The sequence below is a fragment of the Geotrypetes seraphini genome, chromosome 1 (assembly GCF_902459505.1).
Source record: "Geotrypetes seraphini chromosome 1, aGeoSer1.1, whole genome shotgun sequence".
NCBI lineage: Eukaryota > Metazoa > Chordata > Amphibia > Gymnophiona > Dermophiidae > Geotrypetes > Geotrypetes seraphini.
This window is the reverse complement of record NC_047084.1, coordinates 82602551-82624043: the sequence shown is the minus strand read 5'-3', so window position 1 is coordinate 82624043 and position 21493 is coordinate 82602551. Positions and strand designations below refer to the sequence as shown.

The window sequence follows — 21493 nt, the reverse complement described above, 5'->3', positions numbered from 1 at the left end:
AGTGACCACAATGTAGCTCCATTCTGAATTCAAAAGGGCCTGGGATAGGCACATGGGATCTCTTGGAAAGAGAAAGAGATAATGGTTACTGCAGATGGGCAGACTAGATACGCCATTTGGCCTTTATCTGTCATCATGTTTCTAGGTAAATTAGTAGTTGAAGAACCCTGTAGGTGTCTGCATGCAGCCAATGACACCTGTGGGGGCCTGTAGCAACTATAATGAGAGCATGAAATTCATACTGATAACTAGGATATTGTTTCTGAAGGGATGCTGCTGTGATAGAGACAGCTCTGGAAAGTAAATAGAGGTTGCCAGTCAGCTCACAGCGGCCCACAGAGGTATACAACAGTAGTTTGTCACCTGGAGGAGCTTTGAAAGAGACATCCTAGGCCAGTGTTTCTCAACACGTGGTATACGTATTCTTGGGGGTTTTCCACCCATCCGTAGAGACGGCCACTGTCGCAGGAGATCACGCATTCCTGCCATCCCACCACTGAAGTCGCTTCCCACAATCTCTGCCTGTGCGCCTGCCCACCCCCCCCCCCGCCCCTGAAGCAGACACAGTTATCACCTTCTTCGAGCCGCACTCACTCCTTCGGTCTTCAGCAGCACTGCTTGCATGGACGGCACATGTAGCGATTCACATGCTGCATATAAGTAGCTGACTCAGAAACTTTCTCTCTGATGTCAGAGTTGACGTCGGAGGGAAGGCTTCTGGGTCATCCACATGCAATGTGTGAATTGCTGCTTGCGCTGTCCCCGTTGCAGACAGAAGGAGCGAGTGCAGCTTGAACAAAAACTGGGTCAGCTTCGGGGGGGGGGGGGGTTAATGACATAAAGGGAGGGAAGGATCCCTGGCTGCGGCACGGGGTGGGCAGGAAGGCGGGATCCCTGGAGGAAAGGGCACCTACTTATGTGAAGGGGAGGGGGCACGAAATATGCACAGATGGAAGGAAGGGGGCATGAACATGGGTCACAGAAGAGAGGGAGGAAGGGGGCACTAACTTGGGACATAGGAGGGGAAGGAATAGAAAGGGAGAATTGTTGGGTATGATTGTGTGAGTGAGAGGGAAAGATGGAGGCACATGGAGAAAGAAAGAAAGGAAAATTGGTCATAGAGAGAGGAGAAGGAGATGCATGGGGAGAGAAGGATAAGAGTGAGAAATGTTGGATATGGTGGTAGAGAGGGAATAGAGGGACAGATTGAAGAGAATTGCAAGGGGGAGGAATATTAGACATAGTGATGGAGGGAGAGATGTGGCATTGTGCTGGAGAGGGGTGATAGAAGGAGAAATGGGAATGGGGCTGGTGGGCAGTGTTGAAAAATGCTATACATGATCCAGGGGATGAGAGAGAGAGGAAGACTTGTTGCCAGTAAGGGTGGAAGAGAGAGGAAGAAAAGTTGGACTCATGGAGAGACAGAGAGAGATGTTGATTGGGGAAGGAAATGAGGTCCAGAGGAGAGAAGTATGCAGGAGGCAGAAAGTGTTGGACTCATGGAGAGAGAGATAGTGAGAGATGGATGGGGAGGGAAGGAGAAATTCCACACTCAGGGGAAGGGGGAGAGGGCAGAGAGTAAAAAGTTGAACTCATGGAGGAGAGAGATGTTGGTAGGGTGAGGGAATGAGGATTGGAGGAGAGGAAGCATGCAAGAGGCAGAGAGAAAGAGATCTTGGACACGTGGAAAAGAGGGAGAAATGTTGGATGTGGCAGTAGAGGGAGTGAGAGAGATGAACCCTGGACATCTCTCTCTCTCTCTCTGTCCCTACTCCCTTTGCAGCAGGAGAGAGAATGAGAGAGAGAGGAAGATATGTTGCCAATGGGGGCGGAAAAGAGAGGATGAATGGAACGAGGTCTGGAGGAGAGGAAGTATCCAGGAGGCAGAAAGAAATATTGGATGCAAAGTCAGAAGGAAGTGCAACCAGAGACTCATGAAATCACCAGACAGCAAAGGTAAGAAAAATGATTTTATTTTCAATTTAGTGATTGAAATGTGTCAGTTTTGAGAATTTAAATCTGCTGTTTATATTTTACACTATATTTGTCTATTTTTCTATAGTTGTTACTGAGATGACATTGCATATTTTAAAGTAATCTGCCTTGACCTCTTTGAAACAAAAAACAACTAATATACATGATAATTATCATTTTCTCTGTGTACAGTGTGCTTTATGTTTATTTAATTTTGTGGTTGCCATTATGTATTAAGATTATATTGTATGTACATTATGGAACAGCTTGCCTGTAGAATTGAGAAAGGAAGAATCTTTTCAAAATTTCAAAAGGCATTTAAAGGCATATTTTTTCAACTGGCCTTGTTAAATTGACAGGATATGTATTTGGGACTGCAGTCTGCATTTATATATTTTTATAATTTTTAATTTGTATTAACAAATTTTTAATTTAATTTTATTAATTTGGATGTTATAGGACAGGGGTAGGGAACTCCGGTCCTTGAGAGCCATATTCCAGTCAGGTTTTCAGGATTTCCCCAATGAATATGCATGAGATCTATTTGCATGCACTGCTTTCAATGCATATTCATTGGGGAAATCCTGAAAACCCAACTGGAATACGGCTCTCGAGGACCGGAATTTCCTACCCCTGTTATAGGATATTATGTATTAGAAATGTTATTTCTTTTCTTCTTTTCTTTTCTAGTTAAATGATGTTCTTTTCATAATTTTGATTGAATTATATTGTAAATCGCTTTGATCCTTTTTAGCTGTATATGCGGTATATAAAGATTTTAATATACAAACATAAACATATGAAAAATTGATGGAAGACATTGCATTATAATTAATATTATTATTATGGGGTGGGGGTCAGGAACAGAGCCTGGGTGGATCTGGGGCAGAGCCTAGGCAGGTCTGGGGCAGAGTTTGGGCGGAGGGGGGTACTTGGTTGATGTTTATTAGACTTAGGGGGTACTTGGCTTGAAGAAGTTGAGAAACTGTTACCTAGGCAACTGTATTTGGGCCCATAGACTCTTCCTACTGCATATCCCTTTCCAACCTTCTCTATTATACCATGATGGCCAGTGTTTAAGATACCTTAATACAATCCAGTAGTATAAGCTCCTTTTTTATATGACATTATCAAAATATTTCAGAATATCTAATATACCCCAATAGGAGTTCAATCACAAGGATTTACTATCCTATATAATACCAATCCAAACATAAACATATAGATCTGTTCCCTCTCTCAAGGTAGGGTTCCGTACAAACATAAGGAAGTTCTTCTTCACCCAGAGAGTGGTAGAAAGCTGGAACGCTCTTCCGGAGGCTGTTATAGGGGAAAACACCCTCCAGGGATTCAAGACAAAGTTAGACAAGTTCCTGCTGAACAAGAACGGGTGCTGGTAGGGCTAGTCTCGGTTAGGGTGCTGGTCTATGACCAGAAGGTCATTGCATGAGCGGACTGCTGGGCATGATGGACCACTGGTCTGACCCAGCAGCAGCAATTCTTATGTTCTTTTCAAGTGAATGAGATCTCAGTAACAAATGGGTCTTCAGGCCTTTACAGAAGTCTCATAAGAGAGGATAGTTTATAGTTGTGCTGGAAGAGATTTCCACCATGTTCCCACCCATATAGTGCTTTAAGCCTTCACATCAGATATTCCATACCAGATACACTCATTTGGCATTTCATGTGAGGGGAGGGGGGAAACATTGCTAAGGGCACAACCAGGGTGTGGTGCTGTTCATAATGTTAATGTGGTTATGGCTCTAAATGGTGTGTGGCCATATTTGTCTGTTTGCTTGGGTCCAATGTGGCAAAGAAGATAGAATAAGCGTTGCTCAGCCATTTCCCTGAAGCAGCGGGGGTGTCGAGTTTACCCCGCAAAACTAAGGCCTGGATAACAGTTAGAAGCAATGATGCTGATTTGACAATGGGCTACTCGAGTTAAGGAGCTACGTACTTGTAAAAGAATACATTAGTTGACTATATTAAATGGAAAGTCAGAAGTCATAAGCTACAATGAATTTCCTTCTCTTCATATGAACTATTTTCTAAATGAACTCACTTTTTGCTAATGAACTTTTTTCAAATGAATGATTGAAGAAACGTTTAAAACATTGATAGGAATGTCATTGATGTCATAAGCTACAACAAATTTCCTTTTCTTTATATGAACTATTTTTAAATGAACTCTATTTTTGCAAATGAACATTTTTTTCAAATGAACGATTGAAGAAATGTTTAAAACATTGATAGGAAAGTCACTGATTTAGTGAATTCAAGATTGTCTCAAAACATATGGTCCTTTAAAGAAAGTATAAGTTTGATTTTTTTTTTTTAGTGTATTTATTGTATTTATAACACTGAAGCACTTTCACTGAGCACTTTATAGTATGCACTTTAACTATTAGTAACACTGTTAATATTTCATGGTAATCAGTGAAATATGTAAGATACATGAATTGATGAAAATAATGGGATGAAATTGTAATTGACAACAAGAGGAAATGAATTGCAATGAAATTGAATAAGAATTTTAGATGAGATATCTTGATTGAATTTGATTAGGTGAATATATATGGTCTGATATGAGTTGGTCCTGAGTTTCAAAAATGATATGCTGATCTTTTCAAGTAATATATATCCCATACCAAAATAGTTTTTGTAGCTTAAATTTAATAAGCTTTTAAGGATTCAAATTAATAAAAGAGGAGGTATAGTGTTTAGAATTATTTATTTATCAAAATTAATGTAATGTATTTTTTTTTTAAAATAGAGAATTAAACATTTGATTTATCTATATTGGTAGGGAGGTGGGGTAATAGCCGGTGATGTTATAAGGAGATAAGAGAGCAATGTGTTTCTCTCTTTAAGTAATCCCATTTTGGGAAACATATTCTCCAAAGTCTGAGGCTTGTCCCCATTAGAAGTTAATTAATGTAATGTGATTAAAAGTCAACAGTTATACTATTAAATCCAATTATTTAAGTAGTGAATCTAATTAAAAAGTTGGAATATAGAAGTAGTGTCCATTTTTGATATTGTGCAAATGGTTTTCAATAGTTTCATTTTCTAAATGCTAGAGGCCATCTGCAGTAGGCTGCTACCGTCATCTGCTCTGCTTGGGCCTAGCCACAGCCTGCATCTGTACATCAGAGTAATAGAAACATGATGGCAGATAAAGGCCAAATGGCCCATCCAGTCTGCCCATCCATAGCATCCACTATCTCCTCCTCTCCCTAAGAGATCCCATGTACCTGTCCCACGCTTTCTTAAATTCAGACACAGTGTTTGTCTCCACCACCTGTACCAGGAGCCTATTCCACTAATCTACCATCCTTTCTGTAAAAAAATATTTTCTTAGATTACTCCTGAGCCTATCATTTTTTAACTTCATCCTATGTCCTCTCATTCCGAAGCTTCCTTTCAAAAGAAAGAGATCGCCTCATGTGCATTTATGCCATGTAGGTACGTGACAGGGTGAAGTTCCTATCAGAAGCCAGCAGGGGGAAGCCTTAGCAGCAGATAGGAGCTAATCTGCATAAGATCCTGCAAAGGCCCCTGGGAGCTGTCCACTCACCCTGAGTGAAGTATGGTTCTGAAAAGAACAATCCAGCACAGAGAGCTGGAAAAAGTAAGCGATCCTTCGGGAGCCAGGCTTCAGCCTAATCCTCAATAAGCCTATAGTCCGGTCCAACTTGGAGAGAATGTGTGATTGACTAGGAGAATCCTCATGGAGAGAGACTGAACAACTGGGCGAGTCCTCAGGGAGTCTGACTGGGAGGAGGAGTAGCCAAAGGGCCTGGTAGAGCTTGGAGTGACCGGAGCGTATTCAAGCTTGACAACCAGCAGTGGGACCAGTGAAGAGTGTCCAGGACTGATGAGAACCCAAAAGGTTGGGGAGCAGAGGGACTGGTGGTGGCCCCATAAGTTGCTAGATGAGTTTGAGGTCCTAGGCTTATGGGGACTGGCAAATGACCAGTAATGATACTGGGAGTTGCCAGAAGACCCAGAAGGAAGCAGACTATAGACCCAGAGAGCACTGGCCAAAGGTGACTGGTGAGTGACTGGCGGAAGGACTGGCGAGGCCAGTGGCAACTGGCAGAGGCCAATAATGGTACTGGAAGGTGCCCGAAGATCCGGAGGGCCAATAAGGGTTGGAGAGGACCTGATGAAAAGCAAGAGACCCTGGAACTGACAGTGACTGGCAAGTGACTGGCGGAGGGCCCAGCGAGACTGATAAATGGTACCAGGAGTGATGAAAAGACCTAAAAGTCCAGGAAGGGTTGGGGAGGACCCAGTGGTGACCAGGAAGTGTCTGGAGGGACCTGGTCATTTGTTTTAACAGTGTGTGAGTGTTGATCTTGTTTTAACAGTGCCTGGTAATAAGAAGAAGGAAGACCAGAGGTGTCTGGGGATGGATGAGTGATGGGGATGACCGCTCGGCCCAATTACAAGGTATTTAAATGCTGGTACACTACCCACTACAAGAAGCTGGCAGCAGACAGAGCACTGAAAGTAACCTATCTTTCTTTGTGGCTGTCCCAGCATTCCCCCTGATGTAGTCTGCCTCTTTGATGCAGTATCCTGTAGGGGGAGGGGGAGGCATTCAGTGGTGGAAAGGCTCTGGTGGGCAGAGAGAAACTGCTTTCAATATGGTATATGCTAAGAGTGAGCTGCGGTGACTGAAGCTGGTGTGCTTTGACTGAATAGAGGGCGATGAGGGCAAAGGGCCTGAGCAAGGTGGGAGGACAGACGGTGGAGCTGGGAGTCAAGGGACAGACCAAGGTGTTTGAGGAGGACTACAGGATAGGCTGGGCATCAAAGGCTAATTGAGAAGAGGGCACAGATGGTAGACTAGGGGGGTACACAGAATGAAAATAAAGTGTAGCACAAGCAGAGAAGGGGTTGACAGGGGAGAGACCAGGAGCAAAGGTGGGCTGGGAAGAGAAGGGAAAGACACGAGACCTGTTTTGGTGTTAGGCACATGGAATAGAGAGACTGGTAGATTTGGAGTCAACAGAGTGACAGAGACAGACATGCCAGAGCAGGGAGCATAGGGGGAAGAACAGTTAGAAGTGCTGGAAAAGGGGGGAGGGAAATGTGAAGATGTGAATGGAGACACTAACAAGATGCTGAAGATGGGTGCAACACATGGCCATGGCTGCCAAGGCCCACAACTGCACACATATGAAAGGAGAGGAATGTGGAGAGCTATGCTGGACATACTGAAATAGGGATACCTATGTGAGATATACAACATGGAAGGAGGACAGCAACAAGAAGAAAAGGCCATCCATCGTGGTGCATGGGAAAGGAACAATTAGAATAAATGGCCAATGTAGAGGATGCTGATGAGGCTGAAAGGGCATTAGGTGAATATGAAGTGGTGGGGAAGAAGAGAATAAGCACAGGAACACAGAAGACTGATACTGGACAGGAGGGATAGAATTCAGGGGAAAGGAGAAGGGTAGAGGGACATGGAAGACAAATGGCCAAAGGACAGGAGACTCTGGTCTCTTTAACACTTATTTCTGAGCACTTATGAAGGATATACACTATATATAAGTGTTTGACAATCAGGAATTTGATAGTTTTATTTGTATCACATTATTCTTGGTGATTACTTAGTTGTAAATTTCTCCAGTGAGCATAAGACAGGAGAACCAGGAAAAAGACCCCTGAGAGCAATGCAACATTCACATCATAAAGGGACAGATGCTAGGTTTGTATCCAAAGTTGCTGATGTCAGCTGGCCATTGCTTTGTGCCATTTTTCCCTGTGGCAAAACTTCCCAACAACATGGCTGGGAGCCTGGGAAAGATGGTGTGGAGGGGGCAGCGTTTATTTGTAAGTCTCTCACAACTTGTGCCCTTACCTCCAGCAGCCTGGACCTCAACAAGGGCCTCAGCAAGAGGGTTAGGCTGCTTGCGCTTCAGCTCCCTGGCCTTTTTCCTCAAATTTTCCCTCTGATATACAGAAAAGAGACACCATGTTACCACACATGCTAAGTGAAACATGTAGAATGTCACTAGCTTACAGCTAACCCCTTCATGAGCCCATCATGTGCCATATATCCATCATTTTTTCAGGGCATTTCTTAATGCAATGCAAAGAGATGGCTTCTCAAAGTAACCTAGCCAAACAGCCTCTGGCTTGACAACACTGAAATAGGAGGTTCTCAACATGGCCAATCAGCTGCAAAAGCTGTATGTCAGAACCCCTGCCTGAGAATCGCCCTAACCCTCCTACTTGTTCTGTTTAAATCGATTTAAGCAGTTTACATTCAAGTACTCGGTTATTTGTCCTTATCTGTCCTGGTGGGCTCACAATCTATCTAATGCAGTGTTTCTCAACTTCTTCAAGCCAAGTACTCCCCCCAAGCCTAACAAATACCAACCGAGTACCCTGCTCAAGCTCCGCCCCAGACCCCACCCCCCAAAATAATACTACTACTAATTGTGATGCAATTTCCTCAATCCATTTTTCATATACACACAATATAATCTTATTAATACATAATGGTAACCACAAAATTTAAAAAAACACAAAGCACAATGTATGCACAGAAAATGTTAATTATTTATATTTGGGCTTTTTTTTTTTTTAAAAGAGGTCAAGGCAGATGACTTTAAAATATGCAATCAGTAACAACTATAAAAAAATAGACAAATATAGAGCAAAATATAGACAGCAGATATAAATTTACATAACTGACACATTTTGATCACTAAATTGAAAATAAAATTAATTTTCGTACCTTTGTTGTCTGGTGATTTCATAAGTCTCTGGTTACCTTTCCAATATTTCTTCCTTTCTGCCTCCTGCACGCTTCCTCTCCCCCGAAGCTGACCTGTCCACAGAAACCACAGTTGCCGCCAGGGATCTCTGCCTGCCCCCGCTGAAGCTGCCATGCAGGGGATGCCTCCCTGATTCCGTCTATATGCCTGCTGCACCACCCCCACCCCCGAAGTTGACCCAGAGCCGTAATGCTCCAACCCCCCCGGCCAAAGAGCAACTCCAGGCCATGGCGCGTGCAGCGGCCGGCCCACAAGCCTTCCCCCAATGTTAATTCTGACATCGTAGAGAAAGTCCTGGGCTGCGGGCATGCAGACGGAGGCATCCCCAGTGCTGGCGGCTTCAGCAGGGGGGGGGGAAGGGGAGGAGCGGGGCATGGTTAGGTGGGGCGGAAGATGGTATGATGGGGTGGGGCAGGGGGCCCAGTGTACTTGTGTGCCTAGGGGCCCTCGACGAATTAATCCTGCCCTGGTAGCTCTTAATAAACCACATTATCATTGACTCTAGACTTGGAAGATGGTGACAACTTCTACTAGATACAGTGCAGGATTAATTCATCGAGGGCCCCTAGGCACACAAGTACACTGAGCCCCCCTGCCCCGCCCTACCACACTCCGCCCCTACCCCATCATACCCCACCCCCATGTATTTACTTCTTTATTTCTTTTATTTTATAATTCAAAACAAAGATTACCATACCAGTGCCAGTGTACAGTTTCTCTTCAAACATCTCCAAACATCTCTGAACAAAACTCCCCTTCCTTCCTAGAGGAAGAGATCTTCAGCTGGCAGGGCTTTGGGAAGCCTACCAATTTATATTTTGCATTTGGGGAGGAGGCATGGGGCATGGCGGGAAGAAAATTTAGTGCCCGTCATTTTATTGGACTAATACATTTCTTACTTAGCTTTCAGAGGTTAAAACCTCTTTCTTCAGATCAGTAAACTATACTGCTGTTACAGAATCCCTGTACTGACCTGAGGAAAGGAGTTATGGTCTCTGAATTTGTAAAAAAATGTATTAAAATTAGTTCAATAAACAGAATCATCTTATTTCCATTTTCTATTAATAAATGATTATCAACACAGCTACAATAATACCTTATCCTAAAGCAAAAATAAATAAATAAAAGAAATAGAATTTTTTTTCTACTTTTGTTGTCTGGATTCTGCTTTCCTCATCTTCTCATCATTCTCTTCCTTCCATCCACTGTCTGCCCCTTCCAGAAAATGTCTGTCTCCCTGTGTCATCTCTGCTCCTGCCCCCTCCCCCCCCTTGGTCTGGTTTCCATCACCTTCCCTCTGTTCCTCTCATAGTCTGGCATCTCTCTCCTTCCATCTCTCCTTCCCCCCCCCTGTGGTTTTTAGCATCTCTCTTCTCATTTCCTTCACTCAGATCTGATATCTCTGTGTCCTTCCCCGTTCTTTGACATCTCTCTCCTCTCTCTTCCCTTTCCTTTTCTTCTCTGGTCTTCCTTCTCTATTTTCTGCCTGTCTAAATTAAATTCTTTTTTACTATTCAGCCCTCAGTTTCCCTCTTTTCACTGTGTCTACTCACAGCTTGCCACCCCTTTCATTCACCCCTCCACTATCTCATTAACTATCTTCTTCCCCCCCATCAGATGTGGGAAAGCAGTAGCAGTAGTGAGGAGGTGAGGGCTGGGCACAAGTTCTCCCTACTTCCATCATCTGCTCTGCTCCCTTCAGTCTCCCTTCTCTCCACTTCCATCATCTGTCCTGCCCTGCCCCTTTCTTCCCACATTCATCATCTGCCCTGCTCTGCCTTACCCCCTTCTCTCTCTCCCTCCACCCCAGGCCCATCTCACTCCAATTTATTTATTTTTTTTTTTAGAATGACTACGCCCCTCCCCCCCCCCCACCAAGCATTGATCGGCAACATGGGCTTTATTAAGCACAAATTAATCATAGTGCAATTAATAGCTAAAGTAGTTAGTCAAAATATCCAGCATTGTTCTATACTATTTAACATATGTTCAACACGTTTCTTCTCTGTTAGCCATTTTAAATGCTAGTAATGCTAAATTTATACTCCTGTTAGCTCATAAAGTTCCATTAAAACTTCAACCATTAATGAGACTGTGCTGAACAAGTATTGCTAGTTGGGACCTATCAATGTTGTCCAGTTCCTGATGCTACAACACAGAAAATGAATGAAGGGGTGGGAAGAGACTGAACTAACTAGTAGGTTAAGACTCCTGATGAAGCATGCAGAGTGTTGATCGAGGTAGGCAACGGGAGCCCCCCCAACCGATCAGCAACGCGGGCCCTCCTCCCATGATCGGCAATGCGCCCCCCACCCCCATCAACAGAAAGTATGACAAGCAAGCAATGCGGGTAAGAAAGGCAACGGGAACTGTAATTTTGCAAGCGGTGCTGCTTGCCCAAAGTTTCCCTCTGACGAGCCCAGATGGAAACAGGATGCTGGGTCAGAGGGAAGCGTTGGGCAAGCAGCACTGCTTGCAAAATTACAGTTCCCGTTGCCTTTCTTACCCACATTGCTTGATTGTCTTACTTTCCGTCGATGGGAGGGGGGGGTGGGGGGAGGGGGGCGTGTTACCGATCGATGCTGGAGGGGCCCATTGCCATTTGAAAAAAAACAATGTTGATGCCCTCCTTCATCGGGCCCCCCTGACCATTTCGGGCCCTAGGCACATGCCTACTGGGCCTATTGATTAATCCAGCCCTGAGAGTTACAGTTGAATTCCCAGTGGTGACAAATGGGGGGTGCCTCAGATAATGAGAGCACAGGAAACATTTGACCTTTTTATCTAAGTCCAGTGACCAGGCTGCCTTGTTACAATTCTGAATGGAAATTGTGTACTCTGAGTTTATCCACTGAGGTGTAACATCTGTTGGATATTAAGTATAGTGGCTGTAGAGGTTAAGATAGAGATACAATTTATTACTCTTACAATCTGTAGTTGAACAGCAGTGGAAAAAGATTTGCTAGCACAGGAAACAGCATGGGATTATAGAGGGCATAAAACACCAAAACCTTGCTCCGAGCTGCTGGTGAGAAATAAGCACACTGTGGAAGTATTTCTATAGCACTTTCTTTTTGGAATTCGTTCTAAGGCAAGTTCCGGAGGACAGCCTACGTGGGTCTGTTGTGTAATGTGGGGTTTGGGCAGCAGGGCAGCGATCTCATTTGTGATGTTTTCCAAGGAGCACATCTGAGAACACAGTGTGAAAGGGCCATAGACACAAGGCTATTTGGCAAGTGGTGTGGCCATCCTGGAGCCAGAGTGTATTTGAAGCTGCATATAGAAGTGTACATAGCTCCTCGAAAGCTGATGTTATGAGTCACTGGTGAGTATATGTGCCTTTGCTATTTGACAGAGCCCCTGTATGTACTTGCATGGCCTCCATGAACATTATGGCAGTATTTTTGTTGAGATGAGGCGTGAATGTTGTGTGGCAATGTATACCTACCTCTCTGGGAAATGGTGCCTGGCAGTTGTAGCACTTGCAGACTCGCTCCCATCGTTGGTTATAAAGTTCCACATCAAATGCAGAAGAGGATCCTGGAAACAGCACGCTCTGATGCTGAACTGTTAGCTGAGTCAGGAGGCGCAGGTCAGCAGGCCTGAACCAAGGTTATCTACTTTTAGGAGGCATCCTGGCAAAATGGCACGAGGTAAAAGAAGTGGAAGTGATGTCATTAGTGGGGGGAGGGGGGGTCACAAACAGTGGGTGTACAGGCATACATAATGCGCTGTGCATGAAGGTGCATACCTAATGTAATGCACAAGAGCACATGTATAGCAAAGTACCTGCAATATATACAGCAATAGTCCAGGCAGTAAGATCAATGCTGTGGGTTAATCATCACACACAGCATGTGTAAATAGTCCAGTCATCTGGATTCCTCCTTATTTACAATTTTTTTGAGAGACACAGAGCCTGTATTCTGTGACCTCCTGGGCTTTGAACCCCCAACTGCTGCCTGTTAAAGCTGGAATGCTAATCAGAGTTCATAGTTGTTGGTTTTTATTTATTTATTTATAATTTTCAACAACGAGTACAAGAAAATAAAACTTCTTGTGAGAGAAATACAGCAAAAATAAAATTTACCAATTTATCATTTTAAACAAAAATGAAAAGTGGAATAATTGTATATCCTTCCTTAGACCACAACATAACAGAGGGGAGTTTAAGGCAAGAATATATGAGAAGTAAATTCCTTACACAATAAGGCAAATTATTAAAGAAAAGTTTGCTTTCTTATAATTCACTGTGTCAACTTCAGGCTATCTTTTTCAGCTCCAGAAAGGATTTTAAATGGTCAGGAAGAAAAAATACGTATTTAATTTGGGCATACTTCACAATACACTTACAGGGTAAGCTAATAAGAAAGATGCTCCCAGGGATATTACTTCTTGTCTTAGAGAGAAAAACTGTTTCTTTCTTTCCTGAGTTACCTTTGTTACATCTAATTATGCCCAAATTCTCTTGCCATAAAACAAATTTTTTAGAAAACTTAAAGTATAACTTTATAAATGAGTCCAAGTCTTGTTGAAATACGAAGGATATAAATAATGTTGTTCTCAATGTTGAATCAGAAATGGATTCCTCTAGGATAGCGGATATATTTTTAACATCTATTTGTGAAGATTGCATATTTTCCCCTTTCATAACCTCCTGGGACTTTTTTTGCGGACAGTGGGAGATAATAAATCTTATTTAATGGGGGAATAAATTCTGAGGAATTTCTCAAAACTTCTAACGCATATTTTTTTAACATTTCATAAGGAGAAATTCCTGGAAACTTAGGGAAGTTCAGAAATTCTCACATTCAGCCTATGATTGTAGTTTTCAATATTCTCTATTTTCCGATATAACAATTCGCTATCCTTTATTGCAGCAGTTTTATAAGCTTGTATTGATTGGACCTCATTTTGTAGTTTTCCAATTAAATTTTTAGTTTCAATATGACTGTTCAAAAGTTTTAGGGCTCCTTTTACTAAGCTGTGATAGCGCGCGCTAGACGCTAATGCCAGCATTGAGTTGGCATTAGTTCTAGCTGCGTAGCGTGGGTTTAGCACGTGTGGCAATTCTGCGTGCGCTAAAAACGCTATCACGGCTTAGTAAAAGGAGCCCTTAGTTATATTGTCCAATTTGGCTCTAAGAGCCTTTACCTCTTCAGCTGTCTTCATTGTAGCGATATCCAATTTCTGGAGCGTCTTGAAGATTGCAACTAAAGTGTCCTCTCTGACAGGGGAAAACTCCCCAATGCTGGTCTGCATCGGCAGAAGCTCATCTGACGTGAATCCTTCCTCCATGGTTGGATCGGGTGCACTCTCGGCTCCTCTTCCTTCCACTTCCAGGGCAGCTGCCTCAGCCGGACAGGGAGGCGGGACATCCGGTGCAGGCGAGAGCGAGGTCTCCTGTCCCAGCAAGAACATGCCTTCTCTACTCAGTCTAGCAGAGGAAGTCAAATCACCCGTTCCAGAGCAAACTGCTGGCAGGTAATGCTCTAGTGTGCACTGTGTAATGGCAGACGAAGGGGTTAAGGAGGTAGGCACCCTCACACTACCCTTCCTTTTCATAAGTGGCATCTTAGCAGAAAAAGTTTTTCATTTTCTCGGTTGGGCAGCGCGCAACCTCCACAGCTACCAGAGCATTGTTAATGCTACCAGACTGGCGCCGCTATCTTGGCCACTCCCCTTAGTTGTTGTTTTTTTTAAATTTATAGTCCGCCTTTAACAAGATGGATTACAAAATCACATACATAATAAATATGACAAGCACAAATATAAAATCAAACAATAAAACACATCATCCTTGGACTATAATATCCATTTTTCCTCTGCAGAATAACTAACTTTTCAATCACCATATTTCATTTTACCAGTCTTTTAAAAGTACACAGATCCCCCTTGCTGTTTTATATAGGCCGGGAGTTTATTCCATTCTGCAGGACATGTGCACAAAAAAACAAAACAAAAAAACACCTGCTCTAGTTGTTTGCAGTTTTAATTCTTTCCTTGTTGGTATAAATAATTCAGTGTGTCCTCCAGAACGCAACTTCTGATGTGGGACATAAAGCAAGATTCTATCAATCAAATGTTTGGGCGCGAGCTGGTGTACACACAAGTAAATTAATAACAGCAATTTATGTTGCACTCTACATTTCATTTTAAGCCAATAGAGTGCAATATAATATTCTGATACATGGTCACCTATTGCCAACCCAAATAGGGCACGAATGATGTAATTTTGGGTAACCTGTAGAACACTGTTCTTCAACTGCCGGTCCGCAGAAAATTCCTGCTGGTCTGCGCAGGGCCGGCAAGATCAAGTCGGCGGTTAAATTTCCTGCCGACTGCGGTAGTGTTGGCGGAAGGCTGCTGTTCCATCCAGCCTCGGGCGATCAAGACAGGCTGCCGATGTCGAGGCCTTCCCTCTGTGAGTCTCGCCTATTCGGAAACAGAAAGTTGAAACAAAATAGGCAGGACTCACATAGGGAAGGTCCCGACGTTGGCAGCCTGTCTTGATCGCCGCCCCTGCCGAGTCGCCGAAGAGAGCTGCGGGGAAGGTTCAGGTTGATGGGAGAGAGCTGCAGGTACAGGTAGAAGGGAGATGGTCATCGTGCGCGGGAGCAAGATCATGGGGAGCCTTCGAAAGTGGCTGTCTCCCCTCCCAGCAGCTCTCGTACTTGCCAGGGCAGTGATTCACCGGCAACTTCCTCTTTCCTCAGAGGCGGCAACGGACCCAAGGCTGCCTAAGTAAATCGCTGCTGCAGGCAAGTACTGAGAGTTGCTGGAAGGGGAGGAAGCCACTGTTGGAGGCTGGGAAGCTGATGAATAAAGGGAGAGCTGCTACTGGACCTGGAAGGAGATAGAAGGAGAGATGCTGCTGGGAGAGGAAGAGAGGAAGGGATGGGAAGAGAGTTACTGTTGGATAGGGGGAGAAGGGAGAAGGAAAAAAAGGAAGGAAACTGCTGGTAGGGAGATTACAAGAGGGGAAGGGGGTCAGGGTGGAATGGAGAGATCAGATGAGGGAAGGGGAGAGAGAGGAATGAGAAAGTAGAGAGAGATTGATGCTGGAAAGGGGGTCAGCAGAGAAATGAGAGAGGGATAAAGATGCTACATCTGGTGTAGGAGAGATAAAAATGAAGAAAGCTAGAATGAATGATGTAAAAAGGAGAGGAGGCACAGGCTGGCTGGAAAGGGGAGAGGGGCATAGAAAGAAGTCAGATACATATGGAAGGGAGAGAGGGCAGACAGTGGATGGAACGAGCAGATGCTGGATTGAAGAGACAGGGCAGACGCTGGAAGGAAAAGAGTGAAAAGAAGATGAAAGCAGAAACCAAAGACAACAAAAGGTAGAAAAAAAATAATTTTATTTCTATTTTGTCATTAGAATATATCAGATTTGAAATATATATCCTGCTAGAGATATAACTGGGGACTGCAAAGCCCAGGCAGTACTTCTTTAGCTTCCAGCTGGCTTAGGGCTCTCTCGGACCAGGGGGCACTCCCCTATCACTATTCCTGTCATGTGTGACTGCAGTATTCTGTTAGCATGATATTTCTGTGTAGCATTCTGTAATAACTTGGCTTGTTCAGTTTTCTTGATAGTAGAGGGGATATATGTGAAGGGGAGGGGAGACAGGGGTTTTGTTTGTCCTTGCTCTGTATATTCGTATTTATAAAATAACAATTGTACAGAATATTGTTTATTTTTATACTTTAATAAAATACGTTCAATATAAAATTATAACTGCGGCTTGTGCAGATGGGATCAGATGGTTTGCGGGGACCGAGCTTCCAAAGACAGGGGCGGAAATGTTTTTTTTAAATTTCAGTCTTAGTAGTTTGCCGGTCCACAAAATAATTCTTTTATTTCTGCTGGTCCACGGGTGTAAAAAGATTGAAGAACACTGCTGCAGAGCATGCATAGTTGTCAAAGAGGTACCTAAAAGTACTAAATTACAATAGTCACAACTAGGTACCACAACTGCCTGAAGAACTTGATTATAGTCATTCCTAGAAAGATACAATCGAAGATTACTTAATAGCCGCAATTTGAAATATATCTTCTTTATTATTGCTTAAATGTGTCCTTTAAAGGATAATTGTGAGTCAATAATAACACCCAAGTATTGAATATCAGATGAAAAATTCACAACTGTGTCCAATACTGTACCAGAAGCTGAAATATTTATATCAGGATTTTTGGAGAGACACATTACCTTCATTTTTGCAATATTTAACATTAACTTATTAACATCCATCCACTCCTTAATCTCAACCATGATCTCACTTAGCAATCTGATGGATTGCGTTAATGATCTATCAATTGGAAAGAAGAATTGTATTTAGTCTGCATACAATCTATATGATACTTTAAGTTTCTGCAGCTGCTTACATAAAGAGAGAAGGTATAAATTAAAGAGAACTTCTGAAAGGGCTGATCCTTGTGGGACTCTAGCCTATCCCACAAAATCCACAATCTTTAAGCATGATCCAAAGTGTCAAAAGCGGCAGAAATATATTTTCCATGATCAAATGCACATCGCAGTTCATCAAGCAATAATACTAGTAATGTCTCAGTGCTCTGATGCTTTCAAAATGAATATTGATGAGGATCTAGGATCTTATTAATTTGTAGGCATTTATCCAGTTGTGTATTACAAATTTCTCTAAGATCTTCAACACTGTTAATGAAGCAACTGGTCGAAAATTCTTAATTTCTTCTATCCCTAACTTTTCATCCTTAATTGTGGGCTGGACAGTTGTTGTTTTTAACATATCAGGTACCACCTCCTCTTCCAACATTAGATTCATCATTTGCGTGGTTACGGGACATATTCTACTATCTAGTTCCCCAATACCGCTGGTGAACACAAATCACCTTATGCTACAATTGGTTTACGTACATGTAATAATCTACTCACTTCCTCCTCTTCCACTTTCTCAAAACTGTCCTAACATCTGGTCACTTCCAGCCTGATATTTTGTTTTTCGCAGACTACCCTCAGAATTACTTTAATAATTACATCTACTTCTGATTCAAAGTTTCTGATACGCTGTGATAGTTCATCATGGATAAAAGTGTTTTCCTGCTGATTTTCGTTTGTACTGTGTCTGGTGCATCTCGTTGCAGTGTCCAACAATAGACAGCCAGCACTGATAGATTCTAGTTGCCTCAATATCTTTTTTCCATAGTGGCAATGTCCTGGTGAAACCTTTTGCCATGTTCAACGCTGACTGATTTGCAGGGAAGAAGTCCAAGTGTGAATGTAGAAAGTACACCTTCAGTGGCATGTTGCACTTCATGGTTTTGTATACTCTAAGAAGTTTGTCAAGCAGAGTTTGATGCTATGCTCTGTAACTGCCATGAAAATTATCGACGTCCTTGAATGCTTTCCAGGCAATTTTCTCTGGTCCAACTAACAGATCTTCAAATCTCTCATCATTGATGATGTGTCCGATCCGCGGACAGACAAAAATGCCTTCCTTAATCTTGGCATCATTTATTCTCGGAAATATCTTTGCCTTCCTTGTTCATCGCTTTTATGAAATTTTTCATCAGTCCAGTCTTACGTGAAGAGGAGGCAAAAATATCTTTGTCAGATCAACAAGTGGTTCATGGACCAAATTCTTACAGAGTGGCCAGTTCTTTTGAATGTAATGTAACTCCTTAGCACGGCCGTCCCATTCACAAATAAAACAAGAGTACTTGGTATTAGAGATTGACAAGGGGACAAATTTTTCCCCATCCCTGTGGGAACTCATTTTCTCATCCCGTCAAGTTCGTTTCCTGTCCCTGCTCCATTCCTGCAAGCTCCATCCTCATCAGCACAAGTCTCAAACACTTTAAAATCATAAGTGTTCGAGGCTTGTGCAGTTAAGGCAGAGCTTACAGGAATGGGGCAGGGACAGCAACAAAACTGAAAAGGACGGGGAAACTGAGTTCCTGTGGGGACAGGGAAAAATTTGTCCCTGTGTCATTCTCTACTTGGTATATCCAAGCTGCATTCCAAGTAGCAGAGCTACTACTTTAAGATCACCGCAGTGTACGTTGTGCACTGGATATGTTTTAACATCAGTTCCATGTTTTCATATGTTTCTTTCATGTGTGCAGCATAGCCAATAGGTATCAATGGGTACATATTGCCATTATGTAACAAAATAGCTATGAGGCTTAACACTGATGAATCAATAAAAAGATGCCATTCCTGTGGGTCATGCGTACAACCCAAAGCTGTGAACAACCCTTCAATGTCAGTACAGATATAGAGGTTTTCAACCTGTGCAAAACAATCTGTTAAATTGTCTTGGCAGTTTCGAAAGACAGAAATTTTCATACTTTGAGAGAGCAAATACCTGCAGTCTTGAACCCAATAATTCTGCTTTTGCTTTTGACAAACCTAAGTCTATGACTAGGTCATTTCATTCTGACTGTGTTATAAGATGAGTCTCACCAGACGTACATGGTAGGGGACTGGTCTCATGGCTGAAGGAAGATTTGGGTATTCAATTGATTTCTTATTTTTACCAGAGAAACCAGATATATTTGTCAGACAAAAATAAGTCTTTCAAGTGATCTTTCTGTACTCACCATATCATTGGGATAGTAAATGGCATTGACTTCAGAGTACCTTGAAGCCAAGCTCTAAGATTGACAGTAGAGAATGACACGGTGGCGGTGACCCGCGGCTAGCCGCGTTTAGCTGCGGGTAACCCGTCGAAATGGGGAAAGAAAAACAGCAGTCGCTGCGGGGACGGGGACAAGGCCAATTCACCACCCCGTGGAGCAGTGAATGGTCTTGTCTCCGCAGTGAGGCATCAAGGATCGCGCGGTCCCCGCAGCCCCTGCCTGCCCGATAGATCTTAGCCAGCTCCCTCCTTTCACCTCACCTTAATTGCAGGTTTTCTTTTTCGGCGACCTGCACGCGCGGCTGCTTAGTGTTCAATCTTCTGCTCTGACGCAACCGGAAACAGGAAGTGTCAGCAGAGCAGAAGATTGAACACTGAGCTGCCACGTGTGCGCGGCTCTTTGAAAGCGTGCAGGTCGCCAAAAAAGAAAGCCTGCAAACTAAGGTGAGGCAGCATTAAGATATAGGGCAGGGGAGTGCTTGAGGCTCAGTTGAGTCCTTCCAGTTATCTGAAAATGCCACAGTGGAAAATAGTGGTTCTTTAATGTATCTGATGTGGTTTCTTTGCTGAAAGGTTAATTCTCTGCCCTGTAGTAAAGGTTCTGAATGGAGGGCTGTTGGGAGTACACCTCTAGAATTTCACCTCTAGAAATTTGGGCAAAATGCTGATTTAAAGCTAAGTTGAAGTCATGTTGGTGAGTCTTAGCTTGGTTTGCAACAAAGATAAATACATTGGGGGATAGAAGGGGGGTAATTTTAAAAGCACATAAATTGCAGGTTTGTGTATGGAAATGGCTTTTTTCAAAATCACCTATAAATATATGGATATATGGATAAAAATACTCATGATGAGCAGAGACATTTTGGGGGGTGGAGTCGGGATGGGGTTTGGATTTAACACACACATTTTTGGATTTTCAAAGGTAAAGGAGGGAGGGAAGGGTGGTGGTGGAAAGCAGTAGAACAGACATTGAAGGAGGGTGGAGAGGAACAGACCCTGAAGGGAAATGTGGAAGACAGAGTGGGGAGAAGATGCTGGAAGGGAACAAGACAGATGCCAGACTATGGGGGAGCGGAGGGAAGAAGATGGGTGCTAGACCAATTGGGGGAGGGTGAAGGGAGAGTCACAGTAACAGCAAATGGAAGACACAGAGAGAAGTGGATGGAAGGAATTGAATGAGAAGATGTGGAAAGTAGAAACCAGACAACAAAGGTAGAAAAAAAAATTATATTTATTTATTTATTTTTTGCTTTAGGATAAAGTAGTATGTTAGTTGTGTTGATAAAAATTTATAAACAAAGCCCTGCCAGCTGAACATCTCTTTCTCTAGTTCAGCAGCCAGAACTTTGATTTATAAGGAAGGAATAAGCTAAATATTGCAGTACTGAGGCTTATATGGATGCTGCGGGGATGGTGACAGGGCAGTGAATGGGATGGCAGTGGCGGTGACGGGGCGGTGAAAGGGATGGCGGTGATGGTGACAGGACGGTGAAGGGAATGGCGGTGACGGGGCGGTGCAGAGGATGGTGGGCTGGGGACGGGGCGGTGACGGGGACAGATTTTTTCCCCGTGTCATTCTCTAATTGACAGCACATCTTGAACAACAAATGTGAGGAGCCCATGGTTTGTCTTGATCACCAATTTTGCAACCGAAGTACTGCTCATATGCTTTTTCAACAAGTCGAGTCATGGTGTGTCTTTGAGGCTTAAGCGTGTACTCGCCACAAATGTAGCAGAATGTATCACAGCTGATGTGACATCGGTGAGACATTTTCGCTATCACAAATTATCCTATAGCAATTAATAATTAACTGGCTTACTAATTAAGTTACTTACATAGACAATACTATGAATTGAAGCATTAAAATACACCCGAACTGAAAGACACATAATGAAAATTATTCCTGTAGGCAAACTGCTTTTATATAGCCTTTTCAGGCAGCATCCATCAAGCCTATGTACAAGCATGCCCAGACTGCATCATTTCCATGGACGTTATGCAACCTGCCCTGAATGTATGCCTGGACATGCCCACACTATATCTAGCAAGGTATAATGTGAGCAATAGGCCTTTATTAAGAATTAGGCTAAGAATTAAC

The 21493-nt window shown here is 43.1% G+C and overlaps 1 protein-coding gene across 2 annotated transcripts in view; it reads right to left on the bottom strand.

Moving 5' to 3' along the window:
• The window catches only part of MBD2 (methyl-CpG binding domain protein 2), a 170118-nt gene that overhangs the window by 72012 nt on the left and 76613 nt on the right, over positions 1 to 21493 (bottom strand). Inside the window, exon 4 of one of the 2 annotated variants that reach the window (XM_033934236.1) lies at positions 7850 to 7940. The exons of the other annotated variant lie outside the window; for it this stretch is intronic. Coding sequence (XP_033790127.1) covers positions 7850 to 7940 — 91 coding nt within the window. The remainder of the gene's footprint in view (positions 1 to 7849; positions 7941 to 21493) is intronic. 2 annotated transcript variants of the gene reach the window in all.